This window comes from Cervus elaphus, chromosome 28, assembly GCF_910594005.1.
Source record: "Cervus elaphus chromosome 28, mCerEla1.1, whole genome shotgun sequence".
NCBI classification, from domain to species: domain Eukaryota; kingdom Metazoa; phylum Chordata; class Mammalia; order Artiodactyla; family Cervidae; genus Cervus; species Cervus elaphus.
This window is the reverse complement of record NC_057842.1, coordinates 32,477,774-32,497,204: the sequence shown is the minus strand read 5'-3', so window position 1 is coordinate 32,497,204 and position 19,431 is coordinate 32,477,774. Positions and strand designations below refer to the sequence as shown.

At 33.8% G+C, this 19,431-nt stretch overlaps 1 protein-coding gene across 7 annotated transcripts in view; it reads right to left on the bottom strand.

Moving 5' to 3' along the window:
- The window catches only part of TBC1D32 (TBC1 domain family member 32), a 179,601-nt gene that overhangs the window by 101,132 nt on the left and 59,038 nt on the right, over positions 1-19,431 (bottom strand). For all 7 annotated transcript variants that reach the window (XM_043889936.1, XM_043889942.1, XM_043889937.1 and 4 more), the window contains 4 exons: positions 10,869-11,007; positions 8,179-8,266; positions 5,838-5,956; positions 1,988-2,104 (listed from right to left, as the gene is read on the bottom strand). In XM_043889936.1, coding sequence (XP_043745871.1) covers positions 1,988-2,104; positions 5,838-5,956; positions 8,179-8,266; positions 10,869-11,007 — 463 coding nt within the window. The remainder of the gene's footprint in view (positions 1-1,987; positions 2,105-5,837; positions 5,957-8,178; positions 8,267-10,868; positions 11,008-19,431) is intronic.

Genomic DNA, 19,431 nt, shown 5'->3' with positions numbered 1-19,431 from the left:
AGTTAGATGGCATCAGTGACTTGATGGACAAGAGTTTGAACAAGCTCCAGGAGTTGGTGATGGACAGGGAAGCCAGATGTGCTGCGGTCTATGGGGTCACAAAGAGTCAGACACAACTGAGTGACTGAACTGATTGAACCTAAAGGACATAAGACAGCAGAAGAGAAGTCCACAGAAGAGACCACAGAAGCCGTAAGAGAGCTAGAAGTAGTGCCAGGGCCACAGAAGAGAATAACAATGAGGAGGAATGAACCAACTCCACTAAATGCCACAAGGTGGTAAATTAAGTTAAATATAGGGGAAGGTTCCATTAGATTAGGGAATTACATATTTATCAGTGACTTTTGGCAGAACAATTTCAGTAGTTGGTTAGGCAAGACTCCAGATTACAGTGACTTCTAGAGTTGATACAAGAGAAATAAGTTGAGAATTCAAATATAGGCAATTTTTTCAAGATACTTTTTGGCAAAGAAAAAAAAAGAAAACTATAGGGTGATAGCTAAAAGACAACACAGATCAAGGGAGTTTTTTTGTTTTTTTAATAAGAAGAGTTTATACTTGTTTAAATGATGACTAGAAGCAGTGATTCATTTACAGGGTTAAAATGTAGTGACATTAAGAAGATGGACTATCAAAACTACATGCAGTTAAGCATTTTAAGACTACATTAAAGACAAATCCTTTACTTAAGAGGACAGGTATTTTTGACTATGCACTGTAGCACATCCACAAAAACTTGAGAATAAACACCAAAGTCATTGCTCTAGATTAAATAACAGCACATCTGTATTAATATAATACTTGTGTTCCATAACAGATTTCAATAAAGGCAATAACATTATAATTACATTAAAAACCATTCACTGGATATCTACTATCCAGTTATTACTAGATGTAAATATGACCAAGATATTCTACTTGCTTTCAGGTCCTCACAGTGTAGCAGGGAAGACAAGCAGATAAATGGTTAATTATAAAACTACTTAAGAAGTGCCAAGATACAAGTAAGTATAAGTTAAAATTGGAACACTTCAAGAATATAAAAGTTTAAAGAGAAAAATATTTTATTTGTATTTCATTCATATAAATTATCAAAAAATTTCCAAAGTACAGCAAATTCTTAAAAATAAAATGTTTAGGGTCACCAAGAATTAGAAGAATTCAAAATCTCAAAATGATATAAGGAAAACAACACACAGCACAAAGTGACCAGAAGATAAAATCAATGACTGAGATTTCAGAATTAAATGATTCCTTAATAATGCATATATACACATATTTAAATTAAATATTTATTTAAATGTATTTAAATTAAATACAAATAGGCGCTTAATTCATAAACTTAACAAAAGATGAGGAACTAAATACACTTGAATGATTAAAATAAGTTAATTTTGAAATATGAATATAAAATAAGTTTCAAATTAAAGAAATATGCATATACTGCCCTCATGGGGCAGTAATACACAGATCATTTAAAATATAAGCAGAAAACGTATTGGACTCTTTAGATACAATTTATTTCTAATTATCTTAGTCAATGAAGGAGCAATAATCGTGTGACTAATAACATAAGTCACCTAAAAATAATTAATACACTAACTTTTATATATGCTGGATCTCTTCCCTATTTGGGAAACCTTTCAGTTCAGTCGCTCAGTCATGTCCAACTCTTTGAGATCCCATGGACTGCAGCACGCCAGGCTTCCCTGTCTATCACCAACTCCCGGAGCTTACTCAAACTCATGTTAACCTTGTTATTTCAATAGGTGCCACCATTTTAAGCCAGCCAGGATCAAAGATTCCATTTACAAATAATTTGGAAGCTAACATTCTATAGGTAAATAAATCAAATAGGTCTTTAAATGTGATTTATTGTACTTTTTTTTCCCTGCAAAATTGCATTTTTACTACACATCTTAAAAAGTAGCACTATAACAGTGAAAGATTAAAAAAAAAAGTGAAAGATTAAAAGAAAATGACTTACAATAACACTTGTTGGGACTTCACGAAGAGAATATTCTGCTTTATTAGGAAGACTTTGATTGCCAACCAGCTCAAAAACAGCAGGATAAGATAACAGGTTCACCAGTGCTAGAAAAGACTAGGTGGGAAGAAAAAACACTGTTCAAATGGTTCATTTTTTTTCTCAATCACATCCACTGAAGAGTCATTAATGCAAATGGGAGTTTTAAAAATAAGCCTAATCAACCCATATAACTGAAATATATGCTTCTATGATAAGTACAAAATAGTTAACAACAATAATCTATGTACTGACAATGCATAAAAACTATAAGAAAATGTAACTGAAGAGTTGGAAAATGTTTTAAAATATCACATATCTCTGACAGTTTGGTTCTGACAAAAATGAAATGATACATTTTTCTCATTCTTCACATTGTTATATCTGATGTATAAAAAAAGATAATACTTCAGGGCTCTGGAGCAAGATAACAAATTGTATATATTACAGCACTCAGGTCACAAGGCTATCTTCAGCCTTTAACTGTTGATACATTCACTGGAAATTCAAGTAATCTATTAATAATTACAGTTAATTAGAAAAAGCTATGGCTTTTCCTATCAAAATCAGCTCATTTTTTTCATGCAATTTTACCAAGTTAATCTCTCCATGAAAACTTTAAGCTCCTGCTCTTCTCTCACTGACAAGAATCTGTATATTTTTCTCAGGCACAGTTCATTCTTTGGATGCAGTATGCAGTGGTTGCCCATTACTAAACATCAGATCTAAAGTCCTTAGCATGACTTTCAAGGCACTTTATTGACATTTTTCTCCTCTTCAGCCTCAAAAGCCTCAATTGCCATTAAGTTTCCTCAGCCTGAAGTCATCACTGCAGTCAATCAGATCTGTCTGCAGTCTCCTTCAAGTGACTGCCACATATACAAACTTTTCTTATCCTACTAAGGAGCTCCCTCTAGCCCTCCCATTGACTCACTATGTTACTTTAGAAGCTTTGCTCATTACTAGAGAAATGCAAATCAAAACTATGATGAGATATCATCTCATACTGGTCAGAATGGCCATCGTCAAAAAGTTTACAAACAATAAATGCTGGAGAGGGTGTGGAGAAAAGGGAACAGTCTTGCACTGTTGGTGGGAATGTAAATTGATACAGCCACTATGGAAGACAGTATGGAGACTCCTTAAAAAACTAGGAATAAAGCCACTACAGGACCCAGCAATCCCACTAAGCATATACCCTGAGGAAACCAAAGACACATGTACCCCAAGGTTCACTGTGGCACTATTTACAATAGCTAGTATATGGAAGCAACCTAGATGTCCATTGACAAATCAATCAGTGAAGAAGCTGTGGTACATATATGCAATGGAATATTACTCAGCCATAAAAAGGAATCTATCTGAGTCAGTTCAAATGAAGTGGATGAACCTAGAGTCTATTAAACAGAGTGAAGTAAGTGAGAAAGAGAAAAACAAATATCATATACTAATATATATATGGAATATAGAAATATGGTGCTGATGCAATTATTTGCAGGGCAGCAGTGGAGTCACAGACATAGAAAACAGACTTATAGGCATGAGGGTGGGGGCAGTGAGTAAGCAGAGGGTGGGATCTATGAAGAGAGTAACATGGAAACTGACAATAATACATGTAAAATAGACAGCCAATGGGAATTTTCTGTATGACTCAGGGAACTCAAACCAGGGCTCTGTGACAACCTAAAGGGGTGGGATGGGGAGTGAAGTGGGGGGAAGGTTCAAAGGGAAGGGACATATGTATACCTATGGCTGATGCATGCTGATGTTTGGCAGAAGCCAGCACAATTTTGTAAAACAATTATCCTTCGACTTAAAAATCAATAAATTTTAAAAAAGGAAAGGAAAAAAAAAGAATTTTCACAAAAATCAAAACACTGAGATAATTCAAAGAATAGTTTAATTCAATTTCTCATTTAATAGATGAGAAAACTTGAGGACCAGAGAAGTGAAGTGTCCTGGTCAAAAACATATAATCAAAAAATTGAGAGCAGAACTAATTGCATTTTCTTATTTCCAGGCTAAGATTACTCACTACCAAATAAATAGCCTTCAGACTCTATACAGTATCACCCTAGCTCCACGGTCCTGACTGGTCAATAAAATTTTCTGTGGTGATGGAAATTTTATGTTCTAAACTGTATAATATGATAGTCACTAGCTACATGTGACTACAGATAAGCATTTAAGATATGATTAATGTAATTGCGACTGAATTTTTAATTTTAGTTTTAATTCAAATTTACATAGCTATGTAGGGCTATTGTCTAGCATACAGCAAAAGCAAAGCTATACAGAGAAGGAAGGAGAAACTGGACTAAAACTTTTAAATGAACCTCTTTATATATGGAAGCTACGTAATTATTTCCTAAAATTTAAATGACAATAAAATTAAATCCCCCCCCCCAAAAAAAATCCACATATAAATGAAATCATATGGTATTTGTCTTTCTCCATCTGACTTTTTTCACTTAGTATAATACTTTCTGGGTCCATTCATGTCACAAATGTCAAGATTTCATTTTATTCTATAGCTGAGTAATATTTCATTCTATACCTATACCACATTTTCTTTATCCATTCATACACTGGTGAATGTTCATACTCAAATGAATGTTGAGTTTTATCAAAAGCTCTTTCTGTATCTACTGAGATGATGTGATTTTTATCCTTCAATTATTAACGTAGAATATCACACCAACTAATTTGCAGATACTGAACCATCCTTGAAACCCTGGGATAAATCCACTTCATCATGGTCTATGACCCTCTTAATGTATGGTTGAATTTGATTTGCTAGCATTTTATTGAGGATTTTTGCAACCACCTTCAGTGATACTGGCCTGTATTTTTTTTTTTTTCCCATAGTCTTTTGTTTCTGAATCAGGGTGATATGGGCCTCACAGACTGAATTCTGAAATATTCCTTCATCTCAAACTTGCAATAGTTTGAGAAGGAGAAGCATTAACTGTTTAAATATCTGATACAATTCACCTGTGAAGCCGTCTGATCCTGGATTTTTGTCTGTTGGGAGTCTTTTAAAAATTACTAACTCAATTTCGCTACTGGTCATCTGACTGTTCATATTTTGTATTCCTGATTCAATCTTAAAAGATGGGTAAAATCCTAGAAATATACAATTTTTTCTAGGTTGTGCACTTAATTGGCATATAATTGTCCATAGTAATATCATGATTTCTGTGATACTGGTTCTAACTTCTTTTTCATTTTCAATCTATTTGGGTCCTCTTTTTTTTGAGCAGTCTAGCTAAAGGTTTACTAATTTTGTTTATCTTTTCAAAAAATCAGCTCTTAGTTTTACTGATCTTTTCTGTTGGTTTTTCAGTCTCTATTTCTGTTTCAATTTTTATTATTTCTTTCCTTCTATTACATCGGAGTTTGTTTGTTCTTTTTCTGGTTTCACTTTTACTCTCTATTTCTGTTTTGATTTTTATTATTTCTTTCCTTCTATTAAATTTGGATTTGTTTGTTCTTTTTCTAGCTCCTTTAAGTCCACATTTATTGTTTTGTCTGATGTCTATGATGTTTATTAATTGAGAAAAATTATAGTATAAAATATAGTAGGTATATCATAAAAAAGAATGTCCTTGCAAGACAATTCCCAAGGAACACTGGTATTTCTGTCTTTTATAAGTTTATTTTTAAAACACAAAGTTAGAAATCAAAGAAAGGAGGGAAAGGACAAACTTAGGAAAGGTTGCTGGTTGTAACTGAATATAGATTAAAGTCTGGATGAAGTAATTTGAGAGATACTTAAAATCTATACATTATTAGATAAATCATTTCTTACCTTTTGACAGCTTTGGTCAATAGGGTCCACTGGAGTATATCTGGGATGGGTTACTCTAACATCATCTCTTCCACATTCCAGATTGGCCCATAATTCAGTTATAATGGCATTAATAAACCCTAAGAAGAATTTTACATCATATTTATAGTATGTTTCTTCTTTGGATTTTGATGGAAAGATATAATTATCCTTCTGATGAGACTGTTCCACAATGACAAAAGACATACTTGAATCCTGTATAAGAAACAACCTCTAACCTTGGTAGAAATTAGAGCTGATATTGTTACTATATGCTTATGATAAAACTATGTAATGACTAAATTATGTAATGACTAAACTCTCATTATTATGAAACTATGTAATGACTAAACTCTCAAAACTATTCCCCTAGGGGACTGAATTTTGAGTCCCAGTTTTTAATCCTTTAGTCAATAATCTCTCTCAGCGTGTTTTCCTGAAAAAAAAAAAAAAAGTTTACATGTTACTCTGCAAATGAGCTAACAGTGAAATGCACCCTGAAAGTCACAGTGTATGTACACGAGGAAGGAGGTATCAGGAGGCACCGTAAGCAACCGAAGAGTGTATGTGTGTTCTCTTTCTCTAACGTAACTATCCTTTTGTATTTCCATATGCTTAGAACAGTTCTCTATTTCATACAATTTTTGGTTCTATATAGTCTTCAAATTTCCCTGAGTCAGATACTACATATCTAAATGAAAGTGACTACTGAGTTTGATTATCAAATTCCTTTATGAGGAATCAAAGCATATGGAAAAGTGTAAAACAGAACACCTAATCATAAAATCAGTAATTTAGCAGGAACACATTAGAGCAGAATGGGTTTCTAGTATAACAAAATATATAGGCTTTGAAATCAAGACTGCTGCTGCTACTGCTAAGTCACTTCAGTCGTGTCCGACTCTGTGCGACCCCATAGACAGCAGCCCACCAGGCTCCCCTGTCCCTGGGATTCTCCAGGCAAGAACACTGGAGTGGGTTGCCATTTCCTTCTCCAATGCATGAAAGTGAAAAATGAAAGTGAAGTCGCTCAGTTTTGTCCGACTCTTCGCAACCCCATGGACTGCAGCCTACCAGGCTCTTCCATCCGTGGGATTTTCCAGGCAAGAGTACTGCAGTGAGTTGCCATTGCCTTCTCCGGAAATCAAGACTATCAGGGTTCAAATTACTAATCTGCCAGCTTATTAAGTTATATATCCTTGAATCTTTTGAATTCTAACAGCATCAGTTCCCAATGTGAAAACTGAATAAGTGCTATATTTGGAGGTTGCCGTAAAGTATAAATGGAATGATATACATAAGAGTTCTTAATGCAGTACCTAAGACATCATAGGAACTCAGGCAGTGTCAGTCCCTTCCTTTGTCCTATGAAAAACTGCATTTAATCCTTTCAAAGAAAGCTGGATACTATAAGGTTTAGAAGCTTAATGACTGGACCAACAGGGAAATCTGGGATTGAATCTAGTCTTCAAATGTTTCCTTTAATGTGCCCCTGAGTACTATAAATAATCTGGATTTTATTCTAAGTAAAGCAGTAAGTGGTTCGCTTAGGACAGCTTCTGCCAAGAAATATGTTTCATAATATAAGCAGTCCAAATAAGTTCAGCCGAAAAATACTTAAGATTTAGATACACCATAGAAAAATATTTTCATTTGAGGAGAGACTCAGTAGTAACCACTGAGGTTATGATTCTTCACTTCTAAGGTTTAAATATAATCACAGCATCTCTATCAGAGATTACATCTGGTTTCTGGTGCAGGGTTCAGGTAACTTTACAATACATTAAATCTTCAATGTTTGAACATCTAAAAATCCAATCTATATTAGATAATACATGCCGACTATAAACTCCAGAAACAGTGGTGAAAATTTAGTGGGTGAGAATCTTTCAAGAAAAGAAGAGAAAAGGGACTAAGAAAATGATATGCATGTGTGACAACTATTATGACTGTAAATCTTGATTCATATATAAATCACTGAAACTGAACATTAAAGCATATCAGATGTAACTATACCAAGAAAAGATGATACACTTTTGATTTATAAAATGAAGGGTTCTTAAAGCCATCAGGTATATCTTAGTTTAGGTCATTATGTACCATTGTTCTGAGCAAAGAAAAAAATTGTATATATTTTACAGAAAAAAAATTCCTAGTGGGATTTCATGGAAGAGAAAAGAAGGAAATCCCATTAACACTCTTTTACCTATGACCTAACTTGGGAAGAAGAACTTCAGAGTGAAATAGCTGATTCTTGATCATGGCAGCTGAATTTTGTATCAACTAGCTCACTTTATTTAAATTATACTTCTAAAGAGCTTACCTGAATTTTGTAGGGCTACTGCACCTGCTGCTGTTGATGCCACTTGTGTAACCAAAACTCCATAGCCAAACTTTTTATGCCTGTTGATCTAATGTAAATAAGAAACCATGAGAAGCAGGAAAACATAGCATGCTAATATTTTATTTACATTTTATATGCAGAGTTACTGATTTCTTTATTAAAATGATAGATAGTCTTTCAAGTAAGGATAACAAGAGCAGAGAAAAACTATTAACGATCAGTGAGTTAATGCTAACGAATATTTTTGACAATCTTATATCAGAACTAGGCTCTGGTACCAGCCCTAAAACTAAGAAGCTTTATGACCTTAAACAAGTCACTATGTCTCTAAGTCTCTTTATATATAAAATAAGGGACTTTGGACTAAATGAAAAGATATTCCTTCTAACTCTAATTTCTGTTATCTTACTATTTTATTCTTTAATTTGTTCTTCAATAATAAATTATCATTGATTAATCTGTATTGACTGCCAGTTTTTACACTGGGCTTGCAAATAAACAGCTTTAAAAAGAACAATGGTACCTTCTTAAAAATCATCATTTTAGAGGCAATGTGATATTTTTTCCCCAAAGGAGGAAGTTATACAAACATGCATGCACACATAATCCTCATTTAATATACATTGTAGAAAACCTGAAATAATTGCTACTTCACAGGGAATATTATACATATATTCATGGTAAAGTTCAGAAGTATCTCTTAGCAAAAATCACAATAAGGAAATAACAAAGACACTACAAAATGTTCCTCCTTCCTCAGACTTCATAGGTCAGCCTGATCTTAGCCAAAGTGTTTGACTTCTAAATAGAGCTAACCATTTAGAATTTGTATTTTTCAACATTTTATTAAAAAGATAAGCACGTTTTCATCAAATATTTAAAATATAAACTATGCATTCTGTTTTAAGGGCAAAAAAGGGGTGGGAATTAAAAGACTATGGGAAAAAAATTAGGCTTATTTCTTCAATTTTTTTGCTGCTCACATCTCTATAAATTTGCCTTCCAAATCTCATTCTCCATGTTCCTTAATATACCATCCACTAATTCAACAGTTAGATAACATAGAAGTACAGCAAAGTGTTTATCTTTTCCCACATGCCTTTTTCCATGACAGGAAGAAAAACACCTTACTCATCAATCACTCCAAATGACCCTACTGATTCAGATACTAGTAGCCATAGGGGTCTCCCAATCAAGACTAAATACTAAAAAAGAAGAAGCAAAGAAAACCTTCCAAGAAGTTACAGGGGCTTCACTAAACAAGACTTAGATTTCATGGACACTGTTAAAATCTAAGACCAGAATCTCAGTTCTAGAATTACTGCCATCAATAACTACATGTGTGAACACAGGCAGATCATTTATACCAGCTTGACTCTCAACATTATCTTCAGCAAAATTAAAGAAAGTCTAGCTGCTTTCTTACAAGATAACTCAGAATCTAAATTTTCAAAAGACATCTTGAATAATCGATATTAAAGTATTGTACTAAATTATATGGTTGTAATTTACTGAGGGAACGTCTTCTATTACAACTAAAAGCACAATACAAAGGAAGACCAGATTGCTTTAAATTTTATGAATATAAAAAAAAATAACATCTAATCCTAGGTGCATTATCACAATAGTAATAAGTTGTGTCTGAATGGTCTCAAGCATCCAAATGAGAAAGAAAAATGTCTTTGAACTGCTTGAATATTTTCAGAAATGGAAGAAAAATGAAAACTCAAATGGTTAACTAGTATACAAGGAGAAATTCAAACTCACCAACAGATCAAAACACAATTTATATAAACTTAAAAGCCTGAAAACGTCTACATTTGCTATAGTATGAATGTCTGTGTCCTGCCAAAATTCCTATGTTGAAATCCTAAGCCCCAGACGTGATGGTAGCAAGTGGGGCCTTTGGGAGGCTATTTGTGAAGGCGGAGAGTGATCATGAAAGGGATTAGTGCTCTTCTATAAAAATAAATAAATAAAAGATCCCCAAGAGCAGCCCTTTCTGCTAGACTACAAGAAGAACATCAAGAAACAGCAACTTCCAGAGATAAAAGGAAACACTTTTAAAAGCATACCTATGCTGATTCACTTCCCTGTACAGTGGAAATTGACACAACTTTGTAAAGCAACTATACTCCAATTAAAACAAACAAACAAACAAAAACAACAGCAACAACAACAAAAAGTATACCTATGATCCTCTGAAGTCTAGGGATATTTACTGTAATAGCAAAAAAATGAACATACTTCAATGATCTCTGTGAGAAAGGCCTAGATTTTAAATTTAAACAGTAGCAATAATAAAAGCCCTCTACAAATATATTTCTTTCTTTCAAAATGTGAACCCTAAATTCTCATTGACACATTTAGACCCAAAAATGAAATTCCATTGAGTTTTAATATAGCCAGATGTCTGATATATTTATAAAACATCTGGATGAGAGAGTTTTTCAATTTCATTCAGTTGTTTCATCCTGTAAAACAGTCATAGATACCAATATCAACTCTAATGCTTTCTTGAAAAAAATATCAAGTTAAATATTACAAAGCTATATGAGTTTTTAATTGAAGTTTAATAATCTCTTCACGCAAAGAAATCAGAATGATGTTCTTAATGGCTTTTACAGAAACAAAAGTTCCTTTTGCCTGTGGCAGATGATAATTCGCACCTGTAATTTTTTTGCATATTGGTTGAACATAAATGTCACACATTCGTTGATGGCACCTGTTCTTTGAAGAAGCAGTAGTCCTTTGGGAGTGGCAGCAAAATTTAGTAAATCATCTAACAAATTCTCTTCCCAAGCCATACTGAAAGAGATAAAAAGAAAGGTACAAATGTCTTTACTATTCTCAAAACTGGAAGAAAAAAAAAACCCTCAGTTTAATACTACCAACAATTAAACTTACAGAGAATACACTGGCTGCAAAGTATTTAACTGTTTAAAAATAAGATAAGCAGCATGGCTTCCTTAACAGTGAGCTGCTATTCTTTTTTCTACTATCTAATAATTTTCCTTCACTAAATGAATCAAATATTAACTGCACATATCAGCATTTTCATTACACCAAAATTCTCTCAACCAGGTCTTAATCTCATTCCACATTGCCTATTAAAATTCTGCTGTGCCTAAATTCCCCAAGCCCTAGCTCTCCACTATTTCTATACATTCTGTTCATTAAGGAGTATTTGTCTTTTGACTTTCTAAAGCATGCCAGGCATTTTATTTTCACTGGTTATTAGTTTTACTTTTGGAGAATGACATTTTTTTCCTCAGAATACTTCTAAAAAGCCAGTAGCATTCTCCAGAGAAAAACAAAAAAGAAAAGGAAAATAACTCAAAACATTCAAAAGTCATACAGTAAACAGGAAAGTCACAGCTAGAAATCTGGAAACACTGGAGGGGATATGAGAACTTCATCTGAAGTATCAAAGTAGGAGAAAATCTTCTACCCATCCTATTCCTACTTGCTTGGAAAAACAAAAAAGCTGGATATTAAAATAGGTCAAAATCAAATGTTTATATGTACAATGAAACAGAGCGTGGAAATGTGTGCCCTTTTGTTGCCCAAGGGAGTTTCAGAAGTATGTTTTGAAACTGGTAAGAGATTTGAAATCCACAACTTTTCTGATTAAAAAAGAAACAATCAGTACATGTTGACAGATATCCATCAGTGGTGATCACAAAGCAATGGTCAAAGATATAACCATGTTCAAACACAAAATAAATATCTCTTGGATAAAGAAGGACAAAGAAGTAGGACTAGTTTTGAGGTAAATACAGGCAATGGAAACTAAATTTGGCTCAAATAGGATATAAAAGACTCAGGGTTACATATGAGATGTATGACCAATGGAAGGCTCACTGCTTAAGATTCATGATGGAGCAATACTACTAAAAATTGCATATGTTAAGCCAAAATTAAAATATAAAATTTATATAAACAAAATACTTAAATATAACTGACAAAAATTGGGACTTTTGACAAGCCATAACCCTAGGGAGACAGGAGGATACAGAAAAAGCCTCATTTCTAGAAATGTACAGATAATCAATTTACCTTCTAACTTTTAACGGTATATGCAATACCCTCATCATCACTGACAGGAGTCTCAAGATGCCAATGCAATTTTTATTTAAAACATGGGGGAAAAGGAAAAAACCATAAAACTGCTGGACAGAGAAGAATGAATATAGAAAAGAAACTAGGAAAAATGGGGGAGGGAAGAAAGTAGTGAAGGAAAAAAAAACTCATTTTAAAATGAACTTGTAATCAAACTTCAAAGGACATCTAAAGCCAAGTGCCAGCAGAATCAACATTCATTAAATTAATCCATTCCAGCTGAAATAATTCAAAAGTAATGACTATGATTCTCAAAATTTTTTACTCTTCTATTAGAACTGAAACAAAAAAGCAGAAATGAAATAAAAATAGGTGGATATTAAAAAAAAAACTATAAAAAGTCTTGTGAGTATTTTTTAAAAACCATTAAAAAGCAAATGGAAAAACTCTCAGCCACAAAGAATTACTGAACTGAAAGGTAGCTAGATAAGAAATGTTTGAGGAAACAGATAAGACAGAACATACTAAAAGCTTTCAAATACATCTAATGATAAGTCCAAGAGAACAGAAGAAATATTTGAAAAATACTAAGAATTTTCTAGATAAAAAAAAAGGTATCAGTCTAGTTTATTGATCAAAAAAACATTCAAAAGTACTAAGCAGGAGTTAACTATATTCCAATATAAAATTAAAAAAAAAATGTTTTAAAGTACCAAGCAGGACAAACTTACATCACACAGAAGTAGCAAACATCCAAAGAAAAATTCAAAGCGATGAGAGAAAAGATATGACCTATAAAAGTGGTTGACAAGCCATTAGCAAGACTCATTAAGAAACAAAGAGAGAAGAACCAAATTAACAAAATTAGAAATGAAAATGGAGAGATCACAACAGACAACACTGAAATACAAAGGATCATAAGAGACTACTACCAGCAGCTCTATGCCAATAAAATGGACAACTTGGATGAAATGGACAAATTCTTAGAAAAGTATAACCTTCCAAAACTGAACCAGGAAGAAATAGAAGATCTTAACAGACCCATCACAAGCAAGGAAATTGAAACTGTAATCAAAAATCTTCCAGCAAACAAAAGCCCAGGACCAGATGGCTTCACAGCTGAATTCTACCAAAAATTTAGAGAAGAGCTAACACCTATCTTACTCAAACTCTTCCAGAAAATTGCAGATGAAGGTAAGCTTCCAAACTCATTCTATGAGGCCACCATCACCCTAATTCCAAAACCAGACAAAGATGCCACAAAAAAAGAAAACTACAGGCCAATATCACTGATGAACATAGATGCAAAAATCCTTAACAAAATTCTAGCAAACAGAATCCAACAACATATTAAAAAAATCATAAACCATGACCAAGTGGGCTTTATCCCAGGAATGCAAGGATTCTTTAATATCCGCAAATCAATCAATGTAATACACCACATTAACAAATTGAAAGATAAAATCATATGATTATCTCAATAGATGCAGAGAAAGCCTTTGACAAAATTCAACACTCATTTATGATTAAAACTCTCCAAAAAGCAGGAATAGAAGGAACATACCTCAACATAATAAAAGCTATATATGACAAACCCACAGCAAGCATCACCCTCAATGGTGAAAAATTGAAAGCATTTCCCCTGAAATCAGGAACAAGACAAGGGTGCCCACTCTCACCACTACTATTCAACATAGTGTTGGAAGTTTTGGCCACAGCAATCAGAGCAGAAAAAGAAGTAAAAGGAATCCAGATAGGAAAGGAAGAAGTGAAACTCTCACTGTTTGCAGATGACATGATCCTCTACATAGAAAACCCTAAAGACTCTACCAGAAAATTACTAGAGCTAATCAATGAATATAGTAAAGTTGCAGGATATAAAATTAACACACAGAAATCCCTTGCATTCCTATATACTAACAGTGAAAAAACAGAAAGAGAAATTAAAGAAACAATACCATTCACCATTGCAACAAAAAGAATAAAATACTTATACTTAGTATATCTACCTAAAGGAACAAAAGACCTACACATAGAAAACTATAAAACACTGATGAAAGAAATCAAAGAGGACACAAACAGATGGAGAAACATACCGTGTTCATGGATTGGAAGAATCAATATTGTCAAAATGGCTATCCTACCTAAAGCAATCTATAGATTCAATGCAATCCCTATCAAGCTACCAATGGTATTTTTCACAGAACTAGACCAAAGAATTTCACAATTTGTATGGAAATACAAAAAACCTCGAATAGCCAAAGTAATCTTGAGAAAGAAGAATGGAACTGGAGGAATCAACCTGCCTGACTTCAGACTCTACTACAAAGCCACAGTCATCAAGACAGTATGGTACCAGCACAAAGACAGAAATATAGATCAATGGAACAGAATAGAAAGCCCAGAGATAAATCCACGGACCTATGGACACCTTATCTTTGACAAAGGAGGCAAGGATATACAATGGAAAAAAGACAACCTCTTTAACAAGTGGTGCTGGGATAACTGGTCAACCACTTGTAAAAGAATGAAACTGGAACACTTTCTAACACCATACACAAAAATAAACTCAAAATGGATTAAAGATCTAAACATAAGACCAGAAACCATAAAACTCCTAGAGGAGAACATAGGCAAAACACTCTCCGACATAAATCACAGCAAGATCCTCTATGACCCACCTCCCAGAATATTGGAAATAAAAGCAAAACTAAACAAATGGGACCTAATGAAACTTAAAAGCTTTTGCACTACAAAGGAAACTATAAGTAAGGTGAAAAGACAGCCCTCAGATTGGGAGAAAATAATAGCAAATGAAGCAACAGACAAAGGATTCATCTAAAAAATATACAAGCAACTCCTGCAGCTCAATTCCAGAAAAATAAATGACCCAATCAAAAAATGGGCCAAAGAACTAAACAGACATTTCTCCAAAGAAGACATACAGATGGCTAACAAACACATGAAAAGATGCTCAACATCACTCATTATCAGAGAAATGCAAATCAAAACCACAATGAGGTACCATTACACACCAGTCAGGATGGCTGCTATCCAAAAGTCTACAAGCAATAAATGCTGGAGAGGGTGTGGAGAAAAGGGAACCCTCTTACACTGTTGGTGGGAATGCAAACTAGTACAGCCGCTATGGAAAACAGTGTGGAGATTTCTTAAAAAATTGGAACTAGAACTGCCATATGACCCAGCAATCCCACTTCTGGGCATACACACTGAGGAAACCAGATCTGAAAGAGACACGTGCACCCCAATGTTCATCGCAGCACTGTTTATAATAGCCAGGACATGGAAGCAACCTAGATGCCCATCAGCAGACGAATGGATAAGGAAGCTGTGGTACATATACACCATGGAATATTACTCAGCCGTTAAAAAGAATTCATTTGAATCAGTCCTAATGAGATGGATGAAACTGGAGCCCATTATACAGAGTGAAGTAAGCCAGAAAGATAAAGAACATTACAGCATACTAACACATATATATGGAATTTAGAAAGATGGTAACGATAACCCTATATGCAAAATGGAAAAAGAGACACAGAAATACAGAACAGACTTTTGAACTCTGTGGGAGAATGTGAGGGTGGGATATTTCAAAAGAACAGCATGTATACTATTTATGGTGAAACAGACCACCAGCCCAGGTGGGATGCATGAGACAAGTGCTCGGGCCTGGTGCACTGGGAAGACCCAGAGGAATCGGGTGGAGAGGGAGGTGGGAGGGGGGATCGGGATGGGGAATACGTGTAAATCTATGGCTGATTCATATCAATATATGACAAAATAAATAAATAAATAAATAAAAATTTAAAAAAAAAAAAAAAAGTGGTTATACTAACAGATATCAGCTGCTACTTACTCCAGAAGACAATGGAGTAAAACCTCAAATAGCACTAAGAAAGGACGGTAGATCAAAGTTTTACACCCAGATAAACTACCATTTAGAGGAGAGACAACATGAGATCTCAAAAGCTCTGAACAGGAGGTGGGGTGGTTTGTGTGGGCTGGAAGGACAATAGCTATTTTCAGACACAGAACTATCAGTTTGCCTCCCTCAAAGCCTTAAGAACAATTAAACAGTTTACTTCCATCACCTTAAGACCTATAGTTAGAAACTGAAAAACATCTTTCAGTAGGGGGAAAAAAGGAGCCTATCAGAAAGAATGGCCTACAAGCCTCAACAAATGGTGTAAAATAATAAATACCAATTTAAATTCTGTGTGAAGACACAAACCAGGTGATTAAAAATATTAAACCAAAATTCTAGATAACTATAACAAGACAGAACTATAGAGTATTTAGACAAGCCGTAACTGGTCAAGGTATGTTAAACTCCATACTGCTGTTCTTTTCTTTTTTTCATATTGCTTTTCAAAACATGATATAAATACCCAATTACTTTATACTTTCTTAGAAAAATATATGGTTAAATGCATATTGAGAATTTAGGAACAACCACTTCAAGAAACATAACTGTGATATATAAAGTCAAAAGCAAGGGGAAGATAGGATAAAATGTATTGATCTAAGATAAGGAAGTAAAGGAGAAAGGTAAAGATAACAGAATAGAAATAGAAAATACAAAAAGAAAAATAAGACACAAATATCAGCATTGCAAAAATGTAAAAAACTTAAAAACTCATCTAATAAAAAATAGGAATTGTCAGATTGGATAAAAAATTCAAAATTTACTACTCTGAATGGCAGAAAATAAAGAGATGAAAAAAAAAAAAAAAACTTTAATAGGCTGACCCAATCTCCATCTAAGTTCCTTTTTCATCAACTCCCATACAGCAAGAAATGGCCATAGGGCACATCCAGCAAGATGTTCACAAAAATGTTAATGAGAAGAGATTTCTTTCCTAAATAAAAGATAAAGAATGAAAAGAAGCCATTTGTCTCTACAACCTTTTTCCTCTTTGAAGGCTGTGAGCTCTAGAGGTTAGCCATTGTGCAACCTTGAGTGCAAAAAGAAAACATTAGTGATGTTTTCTCCTAAGAAAAGGAGGCTGGATCTCAAACTGCATCAATAAGTCAATGCCTGATAATATTTCATGAGACTTTTTGCTTTATGAAAAAAAGAAAGCCTTACTGAGCTATCTGCAAATAGATATATTCTTAACTAATGTACTCTGCAAATAGTAACTAAAGCAAAGTATATTTACAATACTAATATCATTTAATATAAAACTTAATGGAAAGAAGTAATGAGATACTAAAGTAAAAGTTCCCAAGAAACAGTGAATTTTTATGTTCCTAATAGCATAAAATGTAAGTATGTAAAACAAAACCCCAGAATTACAGAGAAAAATGGACAAGTCAACTTTCAAAGTGAATGATTATCATAAGCTGACAAAATATTGGTGGTGATATTAAAAATTTGGAATATCTCTATCTACTTCCAATGAAGAACATAAAATAGTATTTTCAAGTAAAGACAGATTTTTAACCGATCCTGTACTAGAACACAAAATCTCAACCCACCCAAAAGTATATATATCATACAATCCATGTTTTCTGAAAAGAACAGAAATGAATTAGAAGTCAACAGTAAAATACAGTAGTTAAAGAAAAATCTATATGTGGAAAGTTAAATGTATTCCAAATATTTCATGGATTTAAAGGGCAAAATCGAGATAACAATATTTTTAAGAGCTTAATAATGAAAGTGCTATATTTCAAAATGTATTAAAGTTAGAATGCCTGATGTAGATTTCTTCTATTGATATCCATTCTCAATTGTCTTTTCACTAGCTCTCCTATCCTACTAAAGTGAGAGAAGGAGAGAAGATAGAGAAGGAAAGAGAACATCAGCAAAATCAAAACCTGGTCTTTGAATAAACTAATGCAAATAAATTGGTCAGGGGAAGCAATGGCTGCAAAAAATACTAAGAATAAAAAATGAGAAGTAACTACAGCTAAAGAATTTTTTAACATCACAAAAATACTTTGAACAAATTAACACCAATACAGTAAATACTCAGATTAAAAAATATGCTTTTATAGAAAATATAGTTAAAAATTACTCATGCAGAAACAAAAAATCTTGAATGAACCATTAGCCATTAAAGAAATTGTGTTTTTAAAAAGTCTACTCTGACTCTCCAAAAAAGTAAAACACAGGCAAAAACTTGCAGGTTGTATCACACAATCCTGAGAAAGAGTTAATATGTTTTAGTTTACTGTTTCTATTAACTTAGCATTTAACTCTTCCTTCAAATTATAATGAAAACACTCAATGTTTCAAAACAGAAGGAAGATCTAAGCTATAGAATTTGCCTCCTGTCTTTGGAGAACCCTTCCCCTAGGACAATAGGTAACAATACCACTGCTTTGTTAGCTTATGCGAACTCCATTTTTTGAATGGTCAGATATTAATCGACCATTCTCATGGCACTTAAGTTTTAGGTGTTTATTCATAGGCTGTTTTTGCAGACCAAAGATCCCTGTTGCTTCCCTGTCGGAGATTTACCAAAAGCCCTGTGGTAACAGGTCAGGGCAGGGCGGGCATCTTTGGTTTTTCTGTGACTACGTTCTTCTCTACAGTCACCCTAAGGATGGTCCCTAAGTAGTCTGTGAAAGTGAAAAGTGAAAGTGTTACTCCCTCAGCCATGTCCGACACTTCGAGACCCCATGGACTGTAGCCTGCCAGGCTCCTCTGTTCATGGGATTTTCCAGGCAAGAATACCGGAGTGGGTTGCCATTCTCTTCTCCAGGGGATCTTCCCAACCCAGGATCGAACCTATGACTCTGCACTGCAAGCAGATTCTTTACCATCTGAGCCACTAGGTAAGTCCCATATAGTCTGTATTCATTGCAATCACTGATATCAAACTAGCCTTGAGAAATCTTATTTGGGGTTGCATTTCAACGTCCAGATTTAGAGACATCACCTATGATGACTACACAGTAGCTTCTACCTTCTCTATAGTACTATAAGCACCAATAAATGAAAGGATGGAGAGGAAATCTCCAACATATGCTGTGAGGAAATAAAATCAAACTACCTCACATTAGTCTGTCACTGGCTCAAAAATATAGATTTTAGCAACTTTTCATTTTACCTTCTTCAGTAAGACTGAGTAAATGTTATGGTCTATGTCATTATTTAGAAACTAGTGCTTGATGGTAGGAGAAATGTTATTCATTCTT